Source organism: Syngnathus floridae, chromosome 6 (genome assembly GCF_059516105.1).
Source record: "Syngnathus floridae isolate MCC-2025c chromosome 6, RoL_Sflo_1.0, whole genome shotgun sequence".
Classification (NCBI taxonomy): Eukaryota; Metazoa; Chordata; class Actinopteri; order Syngnathiformes; family Syngnathidae; genus Syngnathus; species Syngnathus floridae.
In genome coordinates this window covers 5,750,309-5,770,644 of record NC_142418.1, presented here as the reverse complement: position 1 = coordinate 5,770,644, position 20,336 = coordinate 5,750,309, and the positions used below count along the sequence as shown (strand labels likewise).

The 20,336-nt window shown below is 44.2% G+C and overlaps 3 protein-coding genes and 1 long non-coding RNA gene across 10 annotated transcripts; 3 read left to right on the top strand and 1 right to left on the bottom strand.

Moving 5' to 3' along the window:
- Nucleotides 1–1,515: 1,515 nt before the first annotated feature.
- On the top strand, nt 1,516–14,511 carry rfx7b (regulatory factor X7b). Of its 3 annotated transcripts, none has more exons than XM_088379253.1 (10): nt 1,516–1,945; nt 4,109–4,142; nt 5,981–6,066; nt 6,364–6,468; nt 6,561–6,683; nt 6,828–6,948; nt 7,358–7,438; nt 7,518–7,728; nt 8,262–8,557; nt 8,646–14,511. In XM_088379253.1, the coding sequence occupies exons 1-10, from the start codon at nt 1,818–1,820 to the stop codon at nt 11,862–11,864; spliced, it is 4,404 nt and encodes a 1,467-aa protein (XP_088235379.1). In that variant the 5' UTR covers nt 1,516–1,817; the 3' UTR covers nt 11,865–14,511. The 3 variants fall into 3 exon arrangements, with proteins under 3 accessions (XP_088235379.1, XP_088235377.1, XP_088235378.1); XM_088379251.1 differs by having other exon boundaries at nt 1,517–1,945; nt 5,981–6,067; nt 6,431–6,468; XM_088379252.1 differs by lacking the exon at nt 6,364–6,468 and having other exon boundaries at nt 1,517–1,945.
- A 903-nt stretch (nt 14,512–15,414) lies between these two features.
- On the top strand, nt 15,415–16,370 carry LOC148396088 (uncharacterized). The gene is made up of 2 exons (XR_015859140.1): nt 15,415–15,612; nt 15,902–16,370. It is a non-coding gene; the product is annotated as an uncharacterized LOC148396088 (long non-coding RNA).
- On the bottom strand, nt 15,604–16,667 carry LOC148396087 (protein FAM180A). The gene is made up of 3 exons (XM_088379385.1): nt 16,522–16,667; nt 16,241–16,302; nt 15,604–16,151 (listed from the first exon to the last, which is right to left on the bottom strand). The coding sequence occupies exons 1-3, from the start codon at nt 16,592–16,594 to the stop codon at nt 15,807–15,809; spliced, it is 480 nt and encodes a 159-aa protein (XP_088235511.1). The 5' UTR covers nt 16,595–16,667; the 3' UTR covers nt 15,604–15,806.
- A 464-nt stretch (nt 16,668–17,131) lies between these two features.
- Nucleotides 17,132–20,329, top strand: kbtbd4 (kelch repeat and BTB (POZ) domain containing 4). 5 transcript variants are annotated; one of them, XM_088378761.1, is made up of 6 exons: nt 17,155–17,199; nt 17,304–17,388; nt 17,657–18,118; nt 18,180–18,321; nt 18,481–18,587; nt 18,801–20,329. In XM_088378761.1, the coding sequence occupies exons 3-6, from the start codon at nt 17,666–17,668 to the stop codon at nt 19,659–19,661; spliced, it is 1,563 nt and encodes a 520-aa protein (XP_088234887.1). In that variant the 5' UTR covers nt 17,155–17,199; nt 17,304–17,388; nt 17,657–17,665; the 3' UTR covers nt 19,662–20,329. The 5 variants fall into 5 exon arrangements, with proteins under 5 accessions (XP_088234888.1, XP_088234890.1, XP_088234887.1 ...); XM_088378762.1 differs by lacking the exon at nt 17,304–17,388 and having other exon boundaries at nt 17,132–17,199; XM_088378764.1 differs by lacking the exon at nt 17,304–17,388 and having other exon boundaries at nt 17,138–17,240.
- Nucleotides 20,330–20,336: the final 7 nt, after the last annotated feature.

Sequence of the window (20,336 nt, the reverse complement as noted above, 5' to 3'; positions counted from 1 at the left end):
TCTTTACACTGTATATGTTTAATTCATTGTTTTCTTATATTAACTTTTAATATGCATTTTTTAAAGTGCAAAAAATAAGAGTCATTTAAGCAGATTTATAGACGTGGTCCATGTTTCTGTTTTCTTTCAGGTGATCTTATGTGGTTATTGGCCCTATTATTGTTTTAACTGTGCCTCATATTTCAAGAATCGAGGTAGAGAGAGTGTAGAGAGAAAAATATTGTGTATAAATATGTGGACTCCCCGTTTTTTTGTTTTAAACCTTACCATTCTAAACATTTGAGGACCTCAAATTGGAGCTCATGCTAGGTGCAAGTGATTTGATTTAATATCTCACCCTGCCTGTTTGTCTGTTCGTCATTGGAACTATTACCTACAACAGCGCCTCGCTTGGCTGATAGCGACATTACAGACAATAAACAACGTCAAGCTTCATATAAAGTAATGACCAAGTCCGGTTTGGATTTTCAAAATACGAATTGCTTGTATTTACTAACGTTTTCATGTTTCAATTAATAAATGTCACTACTGTGAATTACTTTTTTTTTTTACCGCGGTGTGTGTGTGTGTGTGTGTGTGTGTGTGTGTGTGTGTGTGTGTGTGTGTGTGTGTGTGTGTGTGTGTGTGTGTGTGTGTGTGTGTGTGTGTGTGTGTGTGTGTGTGTGTGTGTGTGTGTGTGTGTGTAGGGGGTGAGGTTAATAAATGGACTTAAAAGTTAGCAAGATTGTTCTAAAATGCATTACAAATCTGAACCGGAGAGAAAAAAGGTTATTTTTTTGTTTTTTTGGGGGTCAAACGCGGAAGCCAAACTTACCACGTTTTGACATAAGTCATCATTTTCTAATGTGAAATTTGAAATTATGTCACATGTGATGTGTCAATTTTCTGGCGGAGCAGCAATAAGCTTCCATAATTTTCTGTGAAGATACTTGGAGTTAAGACAGGAGCCACTAACATGGTAGACCTCAAGGAGCACATAGGAGCCTGCGAGCCTGGTCTAAAAATAGCTCACCAGTAAGATTTGTGTACTTTCTTGGGTGACTATGTTCCTTTTTTTTTTTTTCGCTTGCATTGGTGTGAATTTGGAAATGTGAGGGGGGGTGGTATAGGTCAAATGTCATGACTAAACCATGGCGTGGAGACAAGCTAGCAGGCACAATAGCCATAAGGTGAGTCGTCCACCCAACCAACCCCCCCCCCCCGAATTTCCAATTTGAGCAAATGCTATTTCACAAGCGTGTAGTTGACCTTGCCCTTTGCATTAATCAGTACTCAAGAAGTAAATAGTAACATGTTGGTGACCACGGCTTTAAGACTTGCTCGTCCTATTCCATGACGTGACTTTTACTTGTGCAGCATTTATTTTCTGTATTTGTTACTTGAACTTAGCCAGGTAAGGCGTTCAGGATAGATCCTGAGCTAACTAGCAGGTGCGCCCTACCAAGCTTTACCTAGATTTTAATTTGAAGGTACGAATCAGGTCTGTTTCCGGTAGTGTTCGGCTACCAGCGTGCAACCTGACGCAGGCAACGAGTCCTCGGCTGCCGCTGGCTGCTGCAGGCGTGCTATTGGAGGTAGCGGAGGGACCTCTGCGAAATGCCTGGTGCATGGCCGACCTCCGTATTTTCTCCTTCCTTTCCTTTGGCTTCCCTCCCCCCTCCCGCTGCCCAGTGTTCGTAGGCACCATGCACCGCGCCGGGCTTCCCTAGCTGCCTGAGCCCGCCCCAGCCAGCGGTGCGGTGGGTCCGGTGCGGCGCTGTGCTCTGCCGGGGATGCGGCCTGCTTGTTAAAGCTCCCCCACCACCCCTCCGACCGTGATGGCTGATGATCAACAACAAGCTGATCAGAAGCCTGCCTCCGGACTCGGCTCTCTTCCAGCGCTGGTGCCGGGACTCCAGGGACCTGAAGCGAACGCGTTACAGTTCAAAATCAAGAATTCAATTTGGTAAGGATGGAAATGCAGCCCGACGTAGCTGCGGTGTCTTTTTTTTTCTTCCTCCACGCTAGCTCCGTCATTAGCGCATCTACTAGCAGCGGACGAGCTGCACAAAGCGGCTGCAAATAAACAACGCGTGTTGCCACGATTCACACGGAAATGAGACTGCTGAGAGGTGATCTGGATATTTGCGTGGAAAAAAAACATCTCGCCGTCGCCTTCGTCAGTAGTAGTAGCTGCATCATTAGCATGGAGCCACGGGAGGCCATGATACCGATGACAGTCCACCCGTGGGGCTGCTGACAGGTGTCACAGCCAAGTGCAACATCTGGAATAAAATATCACTAAGGTAGTTTTTCGTTCCATATACATATGATGCAGTTTAATTGCCGCCGAGCGTAGCGGTGTAGTAACATCGTAATACTCACTGATTCAGTCATTACGTAGTCGTAGAGTGGATAGTTTTCACTGTTACTACGTATGCATTGCAAAAGCCAAGCTTCAATAAATGAATAATATAGGAATATAAAAAGCAAAACGTCTTCCAGTAGGACAGGAACGTTAGAGTTTGCATGATTTGTTAAAATAAATAAAGCAAACCCATCAAAAACACTGCTGTATTAAAACTGTCTGTTTATTTTCCTGCACCTTAAGAATTATGGTGCGTCCAGGTTTTTTTTAAAAACATATTATTAGTAATTAACTCTTACTAACACGTTATAATACATATTCAATTATTGCAATTTGAACATTAAAATGCTTGAAGTAAGTGTAATGCCTCTACGCAAAAACTACCCAATAAGAAAAAAATATTTTATTTCCTATAGTTTGCCATGATTTGTGATATTTAAGTTTGGTTAGTTTTTTTCTCTTCTCGTCCAAATGTGCTCAATATCAATTTTTTTCAGAAATTGATACTGTCCCCACGTGAGTCTGTTATTTTGTTGAAAATGGCTTGATACCGTTGACCATGCAATGTTAATAACTCAACAGATATGTTGTTGTTGTTTAGGGGTTTAAGCCAAAGTGATGCTTGTGAGGATTCTGCCTGCCATTTGTTGCTTGTGTGCGTGGTTGTCTTGCTATTAGACATTAGAAATATACCTAAAAAAGACCCCTGAACTTTACCACGTCTTTATCATCATTCTGAGAGCTGAAAGGGTCAGAACATTAGAAGTGGCTCTCCATATGTACGCAGTGCGGTTTGACATGAATCACAATAATAAACAGTTTATGCGTGACGCGAGAAAAACGAGTTTAGGTGAACTGTCACCTCATCTGTGTGCTAGAAATCTTCACGGTGTCCCTGAGTGTTGTTGCTTGTGTGAATACTGGTGCAGAACAAAGGGCAGTAAAGTTACAACCGTACAACACTCATCCTGTTGTTTGTTAAACCAATGCATGTCATTTATTGGCCAAATCGCTCTCTCTCTCTCTCTCTCTCTCTCTCTCTCTCTCTCTCTCGCTCTCTCTCTCTCTCTCTCTCTCTCTCTCTCTCTCTCTCTCTCTCTCTCTCTCTCTCTCTCTCTGTATATTTATGTATGTATATATATATATGTATATATATGTATATATATATACATATATATATGTATGTGTGTGTATGTATAATAACTGATAATAACTGTTTACACGTGTTTTTATCTACCTTGGGCTCAGAAGGTGCTTTTGAGACTGCTGTTAATACCCTCAGGGAATCAAAATCTTTTGGGCTTGATTATTTCTGTAAAGATATTAAAAGACTCGACATTCCGGCTTTTGGAGTTGCGCATTCACAAAATAGCACACTCGAATGAGGACAAACTGATTGTGTGCACTTCATTGGGTGCTTTCAAACATTGGAAAAAAATGTCCATGACCTGCTTAGGTGGTCTTTGATGCTGTAATCGTTGACATTCACAAGAATGACTTCAACATTTGGTGACATCAGTTATTCATGTCTAAGTGTTGTTGTTGTTGTTTTTTAAACAGTTTATTGTTCTATTTTATTGCATTAAGGGAGCAAAGTTGCTTAAGATTGGTCCATTATATTTGTAATTAGCTGGCCTTGAGGAAAGAGATCTTTGATTGTTACAGTTTATCAACATTTGGGCTAAAAGAAACAATGTTACTCAGTAACATGTGCAGCACAAAGAAAATATCCATATTTATTATGTTATCTTTTTGTTGCAGCAAATCTGTACAATCAAAAGTGGACAGCATATTGGTGAGTACCCACAATATCATAGGATTTTTGTTTACCTGCTTATTACCACATACACAACAGTGGAACATCTAAGGTCAAACGCAATCTGTGCCAGGATGCTGGTACATTGGAGATAGGCATGTTTGAAGAATAAATGCTGACTGATAAGAAGTAGTAGTTTGTTTTGAAAATATAGCCGTTATTCACCATTTCAGTTTTCTTAATTGTTTTTAGGTTTGGCTTAAATTGTGCCAAGTGACACAATTTGGAATCCCCCAACCTTCAGAATTTGAGCTGTTATCCAGTAAAATTGCAGTGTGCAGTTAGCAAGCTAGCTCGCTAGCTACTACTAGCGTGGCCATTTTAGAGCGCCTTATTGTCTGCCGTGAAAGATTTGCTGTGAGGTTGATTATTTCTAAATTAGCCCCAGTTACGTAATGGTGAGGCAAAAATGGAGCGAGTTGCACTCGCAGGCAGGCACGTTTTCGGAAATAGGCAGACAACAAAAGATTTACTGGGTTGTTTAATTTCACGCTTGATGGATAGGTGGAGACCCAACTATTAGTTTACAATCCATTAAAAAGTTACATAATAAGTCCCCTTGTATTGACAACATTTCAGTCTTAATGCATTAAACTTAATGAGGCTACTCCTTGGAGTGTTGTTAAAAAAAAGAAAAAGCACAGCAAAGACTCAAGTCCCACGACATCAGGCGCTTTTGAGGTTCCACGTTTTGCTGAAGAATTGAACAATTTTAATGTAATAGAATGCAATTTTAAAATCATAAAGGTTATCTGGAAAAAACAAACAAACAAATGCTTAATTTAGGTTGTTCTGTATTTTATTTAAAAAAAAAATACATGGGAAGAGGACCTTTAAAAATTATTGCAGGATAAATCACAATTGTGAGATTTAGGGGAATTTTTTTGTTTTTAATCATTCAGCCCTACAGCTTACAAAACATACTAAAAATGTTGCGCAAGTCTTCATCAAAATCAAATATGCAATCTTAAAATATTTTAAAGAACAACCTTCAATGTGTATAATTACCTCAGCATGGTTTGTTGTGAATTGAGGAGACTATAACACAAACAGAACACGCTGTCATATCAAAGCTCCCTAAGAAGGTTTTTGTCTATTTTATTTAAGGAGGCTGTTGTTGAACCCGACGAGGATGTTAGGCGTTTGACAGATTCAGGTTGGCTGGATGAGTCCTCGTTAAGCACACAGACAGCACAAATTGTGCTCCAGAGGCTTTATATCACTTTAAACCTCCTTTGGAAGTTTAAAAAAAAACAGTCATTATCCTTAAGCTTGACAAATATTGGCTCAATAAGTGACAGAGCACATTAAAAAATGGTGTCGCGCAGATTCAAACCTGTTCATTAGCTGAGCTTTTTTGGCAAACATGAATGAGCTCTCAATTCGTTTTGGACACCCCCACGGAAACTACCGACAGAACTGAAGTAGCGAGAAATAGGTCATTTCATTGTTTTATTGGGTATTTGCTTATTATAACAGTTTTGTAGATTAGTGGAATTGGATTGAATTACACAATCAAAATGTTTTGTTTTTTTAAGCTAAATGTGTGTTAACAAATGGACATAATTTGTGATTCTTGTTAGATGATAGGCCAGTGCAAACTTCATGTTGCTGCTCGTGTGTATATATCACAATTTCAAAATTCCTTCAAATCATTTGAGAAACAGCCGGAATTCAAATTTTCAGGATTTGTTAGCACAGCGATGCCAAATTGCGTTAAAATAACACACAGCTTCCATGCCCAGCTCTTGTTCCAAAGTTGATTCATTCAGTACATCTCATCAGCTCTGTCTTTTTGTTGTTATTTTTTTTCACAGCAAGATGTTGAGAAGTTTACAGACATCGAAAAGCTCTACCTCTACCTTAAGTTGCCTTCTGGTCCCAGCAGCGGCAATGATAAAAGGTACTCCTTGTTTGTCACAAACAAGCACACTCGGATCAAGGTTTCCATTTTTCTCACTGATGCTTCCTCTCGTCCGCTTGGTTCACAATGACTTTTATTTGCCACTATTGTCTCATTCCGTGTCTAAAAAATCCTCTGCTACATCTCAGATGCTCCAAAAATTGGAAAGAGAAATTTCAAATCTTTTTTTTTTTCTGATCTGCTTTGTGATATTGTTGGGGGTGATCTGATCCCACGTTCATGCCAGCTGTGTTGTTAACCAAAACATTGATCAATGTAGACTTTTGCTATACCTAGCTGTCTGTGTTTCATTTGTTTCCCCATATCTATTCATCACCCCAACCCCCAAATTGTGCCCAATTGGACTGAGAATGAGAGGGGGTCGTCCACTCCTGGATTATGGTATTCAAGTTTCTGTTTTAACAAGAAATGATGCGGCTCAGTGGAGGACACCACCTCACCATCTTTTGCTTTTTTCTCTCGCACCACGGCAGCGAGCAGAGTTCCATGTCATCGAGTCGCACTCAGCAAATGTATGCGTTCAACTGGATACGGAATCACCTAGAAGAGCACCCGGAGACGTCCCTCCCCAAACAGGAAGTGTATGATGAATACAAGTGAGTGTGGTTTTGAGGATTGCAAAAAAAAATTCCTAAGATCAGCAACATTTCCTTACTGCAGCAACTCCAACATTAAGTGTATAATAAATGAATAAACGAATTGAAATACTCCCTGAATGTATTGCGTTTGATCTTTTGCAGGAGCTATTGTGACAATCTTGGCTACAATCCATTGAGTGCAGCAGACTTTGGGAAGATCATGAAGAATGTCTTTCCCAACATGAAGGCACGTCGACTCGGGATGAGAGGAAAATCCAAATATCCTTTTCAACAATTTTCCCGAAAAATTAGTTTGAGAACTGTTTCCAAATAGATTAGTTACATTTCAGGATTAAGGTAAAATAAGATATTTCTTTTTTAGACCCACATGGGAAATTCTAGTACGCAGCAGCCAGTAGGAGTTAAAAAAAACAAAAAAAAACAAATCTGATGCTCATCCAGCACTGGAAGTTTTAAAAAAAGGAATCAGATTTTTTTTCAGATGAATTAGTAGTGATTTAGTGGCAAGTAACAAAACCATGACGTCGTTATATAGTTTTACCACCGGAGGGCGCCAACAACTTATTTCATCTAACCACTGTTTTTCTGGCTCCAGTTTTCTATTTTAGAGGCAGAATGGAGAATAGAATTCATGGCAAAAATCACATCAACCTTAACTCCTTCCAACATATTGTTATAGTGGGTTAAGAAAGAAAGCTTTTGTTCACATGCCGTCATTACCCAACTTGGATCTGCAGAAATCAGGCGACGGGGTATGTTCTTGTGTATTAACGCCCAAAGAGCGTGACATGTTCCTTCACTCACTTGCTGTCTGCTCTGCTTCCATTTCAGTGTGAACTGATGGAGCCAGCCGGACAGTCGCCGAGTGCTGAGGATGAAATGAGGTCAGCGGCCTGCGGTTTGGTTTGCGAGTGGGCCCAGAAGGTCTTGAGTCGTCAGTTTGACAACGTGGAGGATCTGGCGCGTTTCCTGCTGAATAGCCACTATATCGGTACCAAGTCCATGGCTGCGCTCACGGTTATGACGGGAACGCCCACGACAGGTATGGATGAGCTGGCTTGCTAAGAAACAAGTTAGAATCGTACTTTACCACAGTTTTTAAATGCCATGGTTCAGTTTTAGTTGGAGTAATTACTTGTATGTGGGGTTTAACAACAAAAACTGATGATGAATTGATTTTTCACATAGATAACGTAAGTACAATACATACAGCCATACAGTAATTTTTTTTGCATGTTTTGTGTTTTCAAACACTTGATTCTTTGTGTTCCTCCCAGATTTAATGTCATTCAAAACGGTTTATAGCATTTAACCTGTAGGGGGCAGTCATCCATTAGTAATCTGCACTACACGATAGAGTTCGCTGTCGCCACTTGATTTTGATTGAAAATGACGTCACAGCTCCTCAGGTCTGTCCTTTTTCTTTTTTTTTTTTTTTTAAAGAGCTTGGTCACATGACATTCACTATGTTAGTTGTGATTGGTTGTAACCTGAGCAACTGTGACATCATTTTCATGAGACTGTGAAGGATGATTTGTTTGCAATTTTTCAAACTTGACTTTTTTTTTTTGCCAGGCATGAAGACGCCAACACCCGCCTCTGCGTTTGTGCCCACGGCCGAGGCCAACTCCTTCCAGCCCCAGGTGAAGACGCTGCCCTCACCCTCTGTGGACGCAAAGCAGCAACTGCAGCGAAAGATCCAGAAGAAGCAGCAAGAGCAGAAGCTCCACTCCCCTTTACCAAACGATGCCCAAGTCAAAAGAACGGAGGCCAGCACCCCCGGCCCGAGCATCCCCTGCGGCAGCCCTGCTTTGCTGTCTCCTCAGCCCACCATAGGCATCGTAGTAGCAGCTGTGCCCAGCCCAGTCACGGTAGGTAACCGTTGGGGGAGGATCAGAACAGTTCTGACTGCAAAATCTCAGTGAGTTAAGCTAGCACTATGTTTTGTTTTTCTTCCAGGTACAGAGAAGCAGGCAGCTAATGACTTCCCCGAGTCCTGTCGGTACAACGGAGGGAAAAGTGTTGCCTGTGAACTTAGTGGTCACGCAGTCACTTAAACAGTCCTCCAAAACCCCACAGAATATCCCAGCGAGTCCCGTGGGGGACCGCTTGGCGCGGCACGGCACCCGGTACGCTCAAATATTGCCCAAGCCCTCGGCCACCAGTGCCATCACACTTCGGTCCCCTCCCACCCTGCTCATAACCAACAGCCCCATCAAAACTGTGATGCCCACTCCACACGTCAGCTCAGTCAACGTGGTCAAGATGACGGCCATCGCGTTAGCTCCTAGCAGCAGCGGCACCACCAGCAGCAGCAGCACCGTTGTACGCTCCGCCTCGGCCGGGATGGGCCCCACTTCCGCCTTAGATGAGTCACAAGGTGCGAGTCTGACCGCTGCGGTCAGAGCCGTCGCCTCGGGTTTGACCTCCTCCGCTGACATCAAGGTGTCCGAAGCTGCAACCTATAACAGTGCGGAGAAGACTGCAATGGCCGCTAGTGAGGAAAGAGTGGCAAAGTTCAGGGCTGCCAGTGAGCCAAGCTTCCCTGTTAAGTGCTCTCCAGGACCCGACAAGGTCTTGCGGATGAGGAGCGACTCTGTATCCCTTTCCACTTCGGTAGCTGTAGCTGGGATTCAGGACAGCAATAACAGTAACTGCCTTGACAGCACCTTGTACTTGACTGTTGATAATCACAACTCAGCCGGCAACATGTCAACCAGCGGTTCCTCCATCAGTATTCCGGCTTCAAAAGACTCTTGCATCGATGTCAAGAGTCCCAGAAAGCGCACAGGTCCGACCGGAGAGTCTCATGTTATTCCTGTAAAGAGAGTTTTTATATCTCAGCAGCTACCTGCTGCTGCAGTTGACAATCCCAAACCTGGAATCAGTGCCGCAGTGAAGAGGATCCCGCGACCGGGAACTCCAGCCCGACCGGAAAGTGCCCCGTGCAAAGTGACGGCGAAACCCGCCTCGGTCGGCCCGACGCAGATCCTCGCGCTTTCGGACTCGCCCATCGCGCACATCCGGGGCTCCCCGACTCTTGTCAAACCGCAGGCGCTGATGGTGAAACAGGACGCCGAGGTTAGCGGCGAAGCGGGAGGGACGTCGGACCAGGTCTTTTTGCAGCAGATCACTGCGGACACACGTGTCATCCCAAACAACTCAGGAGCACACAATGCCGCTGTGATGAGCGAACTAAATAGCACAATATGGGAGGAGGGTCAGCTGGATGAGCTCCGGAAACACTCGCAGATCTCAGCGGAACACAAGCAAGCCGCAACAGAGCAGCTTTCTCTCATAGCCCAACCCTCGGACACGCCAGGCCAGCTGGTCCTGGCGCAGGAGATGGTTGACTTTTCCGGTGCTCAACCCAACATGGACTACTTCCCGTTCAACGACGACGACATGACGCAGGACAGTATCGTTGAGGAGCTGGTCCAGATGGAGGAGCAGATGAAGCTGAAGGGTCTCTTTGGCAGCTGCGTCGACGTTTCTCTCCAAGGCCAGCCGGCCGGCAACCAAAACTCTGCGCTCAATGCTCACCAGGCTGGCACGGCTTTCTACCACTCCGCCCACAGCAGCACCACTCCGGTCCAAACTCCCACGCCGACTCCCACGCCAACCCCTACGCCTACCCCTACCTCTGAGATGACCCTCAGCCACAGCTTGACCAGAGAGAGCCCGTGCTCCCGCATGGCACCTATCACCCCCGTGGACGGCGCGCTAGGTCGCCACACCCCAATAAGCACGCCGCTGTCAAACTGCAGCAGCAGCGTCCCCCCGAGCCCGGTGGAGTGCAGGAATCCTTTTGCCTTCACGCCCATCAACTCCAGCATCACCGCTTACCACGACGCCAGTATTGTCTCCAGCAGCCCGGTGAAGCCGATGCAGAGGCCCATGGCGACACACCCTGACAAGGCCAAACTGGAATGGATCAATAACCGCTACAACAGCAATTCAGCCGGACCTTTGTCCAACCACAGCATCGGTCTCCTGCCTAGCTACCAAGACCTGGTTGATGACCAGTTTCGTAAACCGCATGCTTTCGCCATTCCCGGCCAGTCCTTTCAAGCTCAGTCCAGGCCGGATTCGACTCATTTTGGCTCTTTGGCGCCGATCTCCCCCGTGCAGCAGCAAGTAACCGCTGCGACCACGCCCACAAAACAAGAGAGCTTCGCCGTGCCAGCCCCGCTGGACAACAAGACGCCGAGCTCCTCGGCGTCCGGTACTTTCCGCTGCCGTAGCGTCAGCCCCGCCGTCCGCCAGAGGAACTCCAGCGGCAACACGGGCCCTCAGACCACCACCGCCGCCGCCACCGCCACCCTCACCGTCGTCTCGCCCTTTAACATCACCTCCGAAGTGCTCAGCATCCTGCCCAACAGCCAGTCTGCCGGTTCTGTCCACAGCATGGTCCAACGCAGCCAGTCTGTTCCTCTGAACATCATGATGCAGAGCGAGTTGTTGCCCGTGCAGGGCTCCAGTAACACCACCAAAATCACCAACGTCCTTCTCAGCAAGATGGAGGCGGACGGGGACGAGTCTGTCCGCGGGTTGGGGGTGAACAACCTCCCGTCTAACTACACGGCACGCATGAATCTTACGCAAATCCTGGAAACCACTCCGGCCTTCGCCGTGGGGACGTCGCACCAGTCCTCCGGCGCGGCCGCCTTTGAGCTCCAGCAGCACGGCTACCTCGCCAACGCCAGCGGGGAGCAGGTGAGCTTCTCGGCCGTTGACAGCCAAGCACAAGAGGGCGCCGTTGAGCCGGACCAGCAACAGCAGCTTCAAGAGATTGTGCAGACGCAGCAGGAGGCGGAGGACGAGCAGCAGCAGCTGGACTTCAACAACACCGTCAAGGACTTGCTGGGGGACGATACCCTCAACCCCAGCTCGCAACTGGTGGGCCAGGTGGCTTCGGAACTTAACGCGGTGGCGTCCGACTTTTCAAACGACATCCGACTGACCACAGATCTGTCCAGTAGCATCACTGACCTTAACACCTTGGACCCCAATCTGCTCTTTGACCCCAACCAGCAGCAGGAACAATATGAAGACTCAACACTGGAAGAACTGAAGAACGACCCGCTATTTCAGCAGATATGCAGTGATACTGTGAACTCCGGCTTTGACTGGCTGGAGAGCAAAGACCAGCCCACTACCGTCGAGATGCTGGGCTGATCTTGACCGTTGATTCTCTAACACTTCTGTTCCGTGTCGCTCGTTCGTTTGGTGCGTATCTAGTATATCCGTTTTTGAAACTACAGTTTGTTGGGACTTGTCTGGACTTTTGTCGTTGGTTCTGTTAAAAAAAAAAAGTGCCAGGCTTTTCTCTCTCACTCTCTCTCTCTCTCTTCCTCTCTCTCTCCTTCCGGTGTTCCGTTAACCTTTCCCATTTCCCGCCTCCCCCGGTGTCTACAATCAGAAATTCAAGTGTTGGAAATAAAGAAAAATGATTTTCATGGCTCAGCATGCAGTAATGAGTGAGCATTTAGAGAAAAATACATCTTCCATGTTAGAACAAACCCAACGATGCAATATTGAACAAACACGTGCAAGTGAGAGCGATAGGAGATTTGGCACAATATGACATCACCAAAAATCATCGCTTGTGTACAGTTCAACCAAATGTAGATAATACGGCGGTAGTGTCGCTTGTTGGAGGTTTTTTCCCGCCATATCGAAATATTAAAAATGGTAGCGACTCAAGCTGCCAGGTGCTGAATTTTTGACAAATTCTTTCTACTTTATCATAAACCAAATCAGCGGAGAACTGATTGACGCTTGAGCATTGTCGACATATTTCTTTCTTAAAAACGTCATACTGTTGAGTAACTTCTAAAACGGGAGTAAATGAAACAGTAGGGACACCACGGGATTCCAGGCCACTCGTCGGACTAAATATTGAAAGGAATCAACGACTGGCTGCCTTATTCCTTATGTCCGAGGCCTTATGCCATCTTTTGAGAGACTGTACATAGACTAACGTTAAGATAGAACCATCCAGAGCGTCTTTGTCATATCAAGGCAGCTGTTACTCTTAATATTTTCACCACTATTCCTTCATCTGTTTGTTTTGCAGTGTTAACGGCATAGATGATTTTTTTTTGTACAGGCTAGCGATTGCACTGTGCGTGACCTTATTGCATTTAGAGGAATTTCATATAGCGTCACAGAACCAATGGCAGGCACGCTTTTACGTCATTAGGTTTTCATGTTGTTAGTTTTTTGCATGGATTAAAAAGAAGAAAAAAAATCAATGGTTTGGAGAAGGCTTAGCGACAAAAGAGGAAAGAATCACAAATTGATGTCATCTGGAATGAAATGTGCGATCCAGCCTTATTTCCATACCAAAGATTTGGAAAAGAGATTATTACACTCCTAGTGGTTACATAGTTCAAATCAGCAGCATTGAGTATATGGAAAGAAAGCCTTTGTTGCATTTAAGGAAAAAAAGCATTAAGTTAGATCAATTCTATGTACAGTATGTATATTAGCCAAATGGTCACAAGACAACAAATAACTCGCAGAAAGCATGTTGAAACCATCACTACTACGTGATACAGTAGGAGGCTTACTTGAGTTTTTGCCAATTGTCAATGTCGTACAAGTCATGTTTAAGCTCCATTTGTAAATAGAATAAATACATAGAGATTTGATGTATCCGGACACTATATTAAGGCCATTATTATAGTATGTGTCATTTCAAAAGAAGAAGAAAAAAAAAAGCTTATAGCCGGCAAGATACTGTATGTTGTGTGTTACATTTCTGGCTTAGAGTGTCGTAAAAGTAATGCTGTCTGGTCTTCGCTTGCTGATTTTATTTGACTTTTTTGAGGAGAAGCAGAAAGGGCGTGTGCTTTTGAATAAGGAGGGGGAGGAAAAAAAAAAATTGTGATACTGTTAGTCAGTTGCAAAACATTTGTTTGCGACTGAGCTGTTCGGCAGACACTGGATAAGAAAAACCATTCGCTCATGTTTCAACAAACTTTGGAGGTTGTCATTATTGCACTAAATTTTTACAACACACGCCTTTGCCACGTCTTAATGGACAAATGTAATGATGGACGCCCGCAACATTAAAAAAAACACTTTTTTTTTTAATGACAAGGTAAGGAAATTAACTGTCAGAAAATGACTGTCTTGTAGCAAAAAAAATGTGCTTTAATCTCAGTGAGATACACATTTCTTACGCATTCTCATACATGAGAATATGAAGCATCGAAGGGAGGGTGGGAGTAACCTTTAAAAACCTACGTGCTCATCATTGTGTTGATAAATGATTGTACGCACGCATGTGTGACGTCTTTTGTTGTACTTTGTATGTGACCGCTGTCTGCTGTGATGTGGGCAGGTTCTGTTAACCAGACAGGCGGTGCCAGTTTTGTCAGCTACTTCTCTTGTTTGTTGTTTACTAAGTTAACTGTTGTTTTACGTTAATGACTGTTTTAATGCTATTTTTTTTTAATACATATGTCTCAAAGTTCAATTGTGAAGACATGTTCTTGTATTTTTTTTTCCCTTAAAGGCACTGATATTTGAATTCTTATTGAAGGAAATACACCTCTTCTGAGCTCCATCAAGCAGTAATTTTATCCTTGACTGACCCCCAGCTCCAACTCTGTTTGACTCTTTAATTCATTTCTACCAGTAGAAGAAAAAAAAAAAATTACCCTCCTCTGTGATGTTGTCTGGTGTACTGCTTAATGTACAGTAGCTTGTTAATATTGCAAACGCATTGTTTCTTCTTTTTTTTTCAATGGAAAGTACTCACTGGTGAGATTTTTAAAGTGGTTTTAAAAGCCAATAAACTTTTTTTAAAGAATGATGAGGTTTTGAGGATGTTGATTTTTGCTACGGCCATGATGTAGCCAGCCATTGTGATAATAATCAAACCTCTCCATCCGCCTCTTAGTATAAGGTCAGAGTTCATCACAGTGCTTTCGATGACCCTTGAGGTCACCGGGTGCTCGTCCCTGCTCGAAACAAGCTTCGACCGATCGGAGCTCAGCTGGCTCCTCCTCTCCGTTGCGTTCCCAGGCCCCGGTGATATTCATAACATGTTAATGAGCTTAACCCCATTGATCACCAAGCAGCTCGGCTTTAATCGCGTGGAGCTCAGCCGCGACCTCCACACACACGCCGTAACATTTGGTAACATGAGTCGACAGATTTCACAAGAATATTATCATCCATTTCCCTACTGGTCAATACGGAATCAATAAACCAAATGTATGGAAAGCCGGGCAACCATTGCACATGACTGCTTTGGTTTATTTCACCTTACAGGCCAAGACACACAACCAATCTTTATGTCATTTTTAATCATTCGCAGACATCTGAGTAGGGCTGAACGATTTGGAGGAGAAGATAGAAGCTCGTGAGTAAGCAAAAAAAAAAGGCATTTTTATTGACCGAGCCATATAGGAAAATTAACATATGAGGTGTTAGATGATTAAATCAATTGTTAGCTTTAATCAATATATAATTACACTGGGCTCTCATCATTGGTACCGATATAAGTACAGTCGGGGAAATCATTGGTTAATGGAGCCATGGATGTTGCTGAGAGCAACATTTTAGATAATACGTCAAGTGTGTGCGTGCGTGCGTGCGTGCGTGCGTGCGTGCGTGCGTGCGTGCGTGCGTGCGTGCGTGCGTGCGTGCGTGCGTGCGTGCGTGCGTGCGTGCGTGCGTGGCTGATCTCACAGCTGGAGCCCATTGTGTGAATGAGGGCCAAGACATACGGAGGGTCATTGTCAAAAAGACATGGTCGCTACATGGATCAATATCAGAATTAATTCGGCAGCCGACCAGTGGCCGTCGATATCTTCTCATAATTAGCGGCATTGGTGTTGGGAGCAGATGTTGGGCAGTGTGACCTCATTAGCACTGGGCATTAACTTCTAATCAAATTGGACTGCTGTCGGTAAATACAATTCTTTCAGGTTTTGGATCATGCGTGAGCTTTTGTCTTCCATTTTGAATCTATTTCATTTGGTATTGGCAGGCACTGTAAATCTAAATGTGAAAATGTGTTTGTAGAAAAAAATGGGTGGATGATCATTGTAATGTTGCATGAAATTGAATTGTTTATTGTTGCAATTTATCATTGCTATTTTTCTACATATAATTGAACAGATAACCTCCACGTAGCTCATGCACTGTGATATTTACGAGCTGCAGGAGCACTTCACCCCAGGCCTCTTGTTCCTCAGGTCTTCCGGTCCCAGCCCGGTGTGCCGAGAGAACCGTGGTCAAGACCAGCGTGTCAAACTGATCCTGAGTCAGCGGCTGCATCTTCTGACTCTTCAGTATGTCCACCATCTGTTCCATGGAACTCAGACTTCTGGGAATGTTGTCGTTGATCTGAGAGAGGAAGGCCCGCCCAGACCTCATTGACGCCATCTCCTCATCAAGGAGGACAATGTTATTGTCCTGGTTGAGTTCCACGCCTCCCAGCAAAAACTGCAAGAAGATATTGTGAAGCAACTTGTTTTGAATGGAACCAGAGTGTTGTGATTTATAGTCACTAAAGACCAGTATAGCAACAGTACCTCGAACATCAGGTTTGCATCAACAACTGACGAGCCAGCTGGACCATTACCTGCAGAAGGATCTTGAGCAGAAAACACAAAATACTTTGCTGGATTAATTATAAATGAATAAAAAGATTCGGTGCATGCATGAAGCTTTGCACTTTATATTGTTAAACGGCAGTCACGTTATCACATTGATAATTAAACTACAAGTGTCAGTTAGTTTTGGCGTACATTTGTCAGCGTAATCTTAATATGCAAAAAAAAAATCTGTCCAACTCTAACATGCTCCACGTTACCTTGTAGTGCTCGTTCGAAACACATGCATATGATGACCAGGTGCCAAATTCTTAATTGGATTCTCATCTTCATTCTTCATTTTCCACATGACACTACTGCATCCTTCTCCCTTCTCGCTTGTCTCGTACTGAGTTCAGGCAGCTCTGTCGGAATACCACTTTTTTTTTTTCCTCCCTGGAAAAAGGAATTCAAAGCCAGATGGCCGTAATATGGAACAGCAATATTTTGGACCTTGCTCTTTCTGATCCAAAGTATTTAAATTCTGCAGAAGTAATCAAGGAAGAAGGTTTAACACAGTTAATCGAGGCCAAGAAAACCTGTTGACATTTTACTTGCAAATATCATATATATAATTGTACATTTGTAGGGTTTATTTGTATAGCACATTTTACAACATCTATCGAATTGCACACTTATGCAACCACATTATTTTAGTTGTTTGGTTTATTTCACGTCGAAAAAAATATTTATAGCTTCCATATAAACCACATCTCCACAAAAGATCTCTATAAAATGTATACACAACCAAAGCAGCAAACGTGTTTGTACATAGCTGTATTATGTTCATGCAATATACTTCTGGCCTGTGAGAGGCAGTAGTGTACGTACGCCGTCTGGTAACACATAATAGAAGAAGACAATGATCAGCTGACCGTAGCAAAGTTTATTTACTTCCTGTGAGTAATTTCGCTGCTTCTTAATACTAAAGTGGGTGAAGGTGATTGTCCTGTTTGAATATTGTCATTCTAAGATATTATTTTGTTGAACAAAAAAATTCTAGGCAAACGTCCATTGACGGATGAATTATTTTCGGCGCTGGGCAGAGAGCTGTGCTAACATGTGCTAACGCGATCTACGCGACACTGGTACATCACATACTAAGCATCAAAATATTGTTGTTCATTATATAGTTCGTCTTATGTCTTAACGTGTGCTGGTTTTGGTAACATTATGCCAATTGGATTTCATTTAGAGTCACATTCTGGTTTTCTTTTAGTAACAATTCCGCTTGTGCGTTCATTGTTTTCTGTTAGATTTTGCGCATAGATCTTACAAAAAATGCCAAATAAATCACAATAAAGCTGAACGTGTTGTATTGGTAATAGTGTAACCCCCCCCCTTGTTATTGTCCAGCCAGGTGAGATGGAGTCTAGTGAGGAGGGGGGCCTCAGTGTCGGGGGCGAGGAGAACTACTTTCAGGGCTACACCTTCACCGACCGCTCCCACTCCAGCCGGGTGGTGAAAAGCATCATGGACTTGTGCCTGGAAGACGGCCTGTTTGCTGACGTCACCGTCACAGTGGACGGCAAAGAATTCCACCTACACCGACTCGTGCTATCGGCGCAGAGCAGTTTCTTCCGCTCCATGTTCACTTCCAACCTCAAGGAGTCCCACAACCGCTGTATCGAACTGAAGGATGTAAGCGCCGCTGTCTTCCAGCTGCTGGTTGACTATATCTACCACGGTACCATTAAACTGAGGGTGGAAGAGCTGCAGGACACTTACGAGATGGCAGACATGTACCAGTTAACGGCTCTTTTTGAGGAATGTTCTCGGTTTCTCTCGCGGACTGTGGAGGTCAAGAATTGTCTGCAGGTGAGTTGGTGTTCCAACTTATGAATCGTTTTAAGTGTTTTATGATAATGTCCTCGTCCAGGTGATGTGGCTTGCAGACAGGCACAGTGACCAGGAGTTGTACACGTCTGCCAAACACTGTGCTAAAATCCACTTGGCCCAACTTCATCTGACAGAGGAATTCCTCAATCTACCCCTCTGTCTGCTCTTAGACATCATCAAAGGTCTGCTTTGTGCATTTTTAGAAACATTCAAGCTCATTTCACGAGTCGAGTGTGTTACGTAACATTACATTCATTGCATTATTTTTTTTAAATTTATAGGAAGAGTCTTCAAACAAATATCCTATAAAAATGGTTATGCTTTTTTGTTTTCCCTTCTAGATGGGGTTCCAAGCTCCCAGAATCCAACTGTGGCCATCGAGTCATGGATAAATCACAACAAAGTGGAAAGAGAGGAGTTTGCTTGCATTCTTCAAGAAAATCTTAAGGTACAATTTTGGCACAGTTCACATAAACGCTCAACAACACATGACTGTTATTAGATTCTTGTCTCAAAAATATTCAACAATACCTTTTATTAACGTCTACGTCTGAACAAATTAATTATAGCCAAACTCTTTCTCACATGTCAAAAAGCCGAATATGGGCAAATAATATTTCATTTTCTGTATCTGAGTTGTTTTTTTCTCCTTCGGCTCCAGGAAATCGGTGAGAACGTTCATATTTACCTGATCGGCAAAGAGGACACAAGGACTCATTCCCTGGCCGTGTCGCTTCACTGCGACGAAGACGACGCCATCAGCGTGAGTGGCCAAAACAGCCTGTGTCACCAAATCACCGCCGCCTGTAAGCACGGGGGTGACCTCTACGTGGTGGGTGGCTCCATCCCGCGCCGCATGTGGAAGTGCAACATGCACACCATGGACTGGGAGCGCTGCGCGCCGCTACCCCGGGACCGCCTCCACCACACCATGGTGTCAGTTTCCAGCGAGGACGCCATCTACTCTCTGGGCGGCAAGACGCTCCAGGACACGCTGTCCAACGCTGTCATCTTCTACACGGTGAAGGACAACATGTGGACGGAGACCAGCCAGCTGGACACGGCCGTTTCGGGAGCCGCCGGCGTCAACTTGGGAGGTACCATCTATTTGTTGGGCGGCGAGGAGAACGACATGGACTTTTTTACCAAGCCGTCGCGCCTCATTCAATGTTTTGACACCACGTCCCAGAACTGTCAGATCAAACCGTACATGCTGCCGTTCGCCGGATGCATGCACGCTGCCGTCCACATGGACGTCATCTTCATCGTGGCCGAAGGAGACTCGCTGGTTTGTTACAACCCTTTGCTGGAGAGCTTCACCCGCCTGCGTTTTCCCGAAGCGTGGAGCTGCGTGCCCTCACTGTGGAAAGTGGCCAGCTGTAACGGCTGCATCTACGTTTTTCGGGACAAGTGTAAGAAAGGCGACGCCAACACGTTAAAGTTCAACCCGGCGACATCCGTCGTCTCCGTTATCAGAGGACTGAAAATCCTCTTGACGAACTGGCAATTTGTCTTGGCCTAACCTTTCTTCTCTCTCGCTCTGAACGTAACGCACTGTGTGGACACAAATGTTGAGACGCACCTCTTCAATCGGTTCGTCAATCAGCTTTTGGATCATTGAATACTTTTGGCAACTGTTGGGGAAAAGTTCCTTCTCCCAGCATGCACCACTTCACAAACAGGGTCCATAAAGACAAGCTTAGATCAGTGGTGGCGAGCCAGGCCTTCCAGTGCACCCGTTACTGTCGTACACATTTTCTGATTCTCACCTTTTCATTTCGGCCGTAACAGTGAACACGGCTTCATTTCGGGCCAGCCATACACTTTATTCTATTGAGGGTCGCCTGAAACGTATCCTGGCTCTTTTTAAATGTGTTTTTTATTTTCATATTACCAGCTTTTTGGAGGAGTCATGGAATATCTGGCGACGGCGTAAGCAGTGATGAGTACACTGGTATGTTTATTCTCACACACACACGCATGCACTTAGCGTCAAGTATAAATGTTTCTCGTATGAACAGTATATTGCGTAAAGAAATGTTTGATCGGCTCTTTAATTGTCAAATATTGATGTGCATCCATATAACAGTTGATGTTTTCTTTTTTTACTTTTCAAACGTGTTTGTCTTTCAAAAGTATTTTTTTTAATGTACCGTGTTTTTGGTCAAATATATTGCTGTAGCAACTTAATGCCACT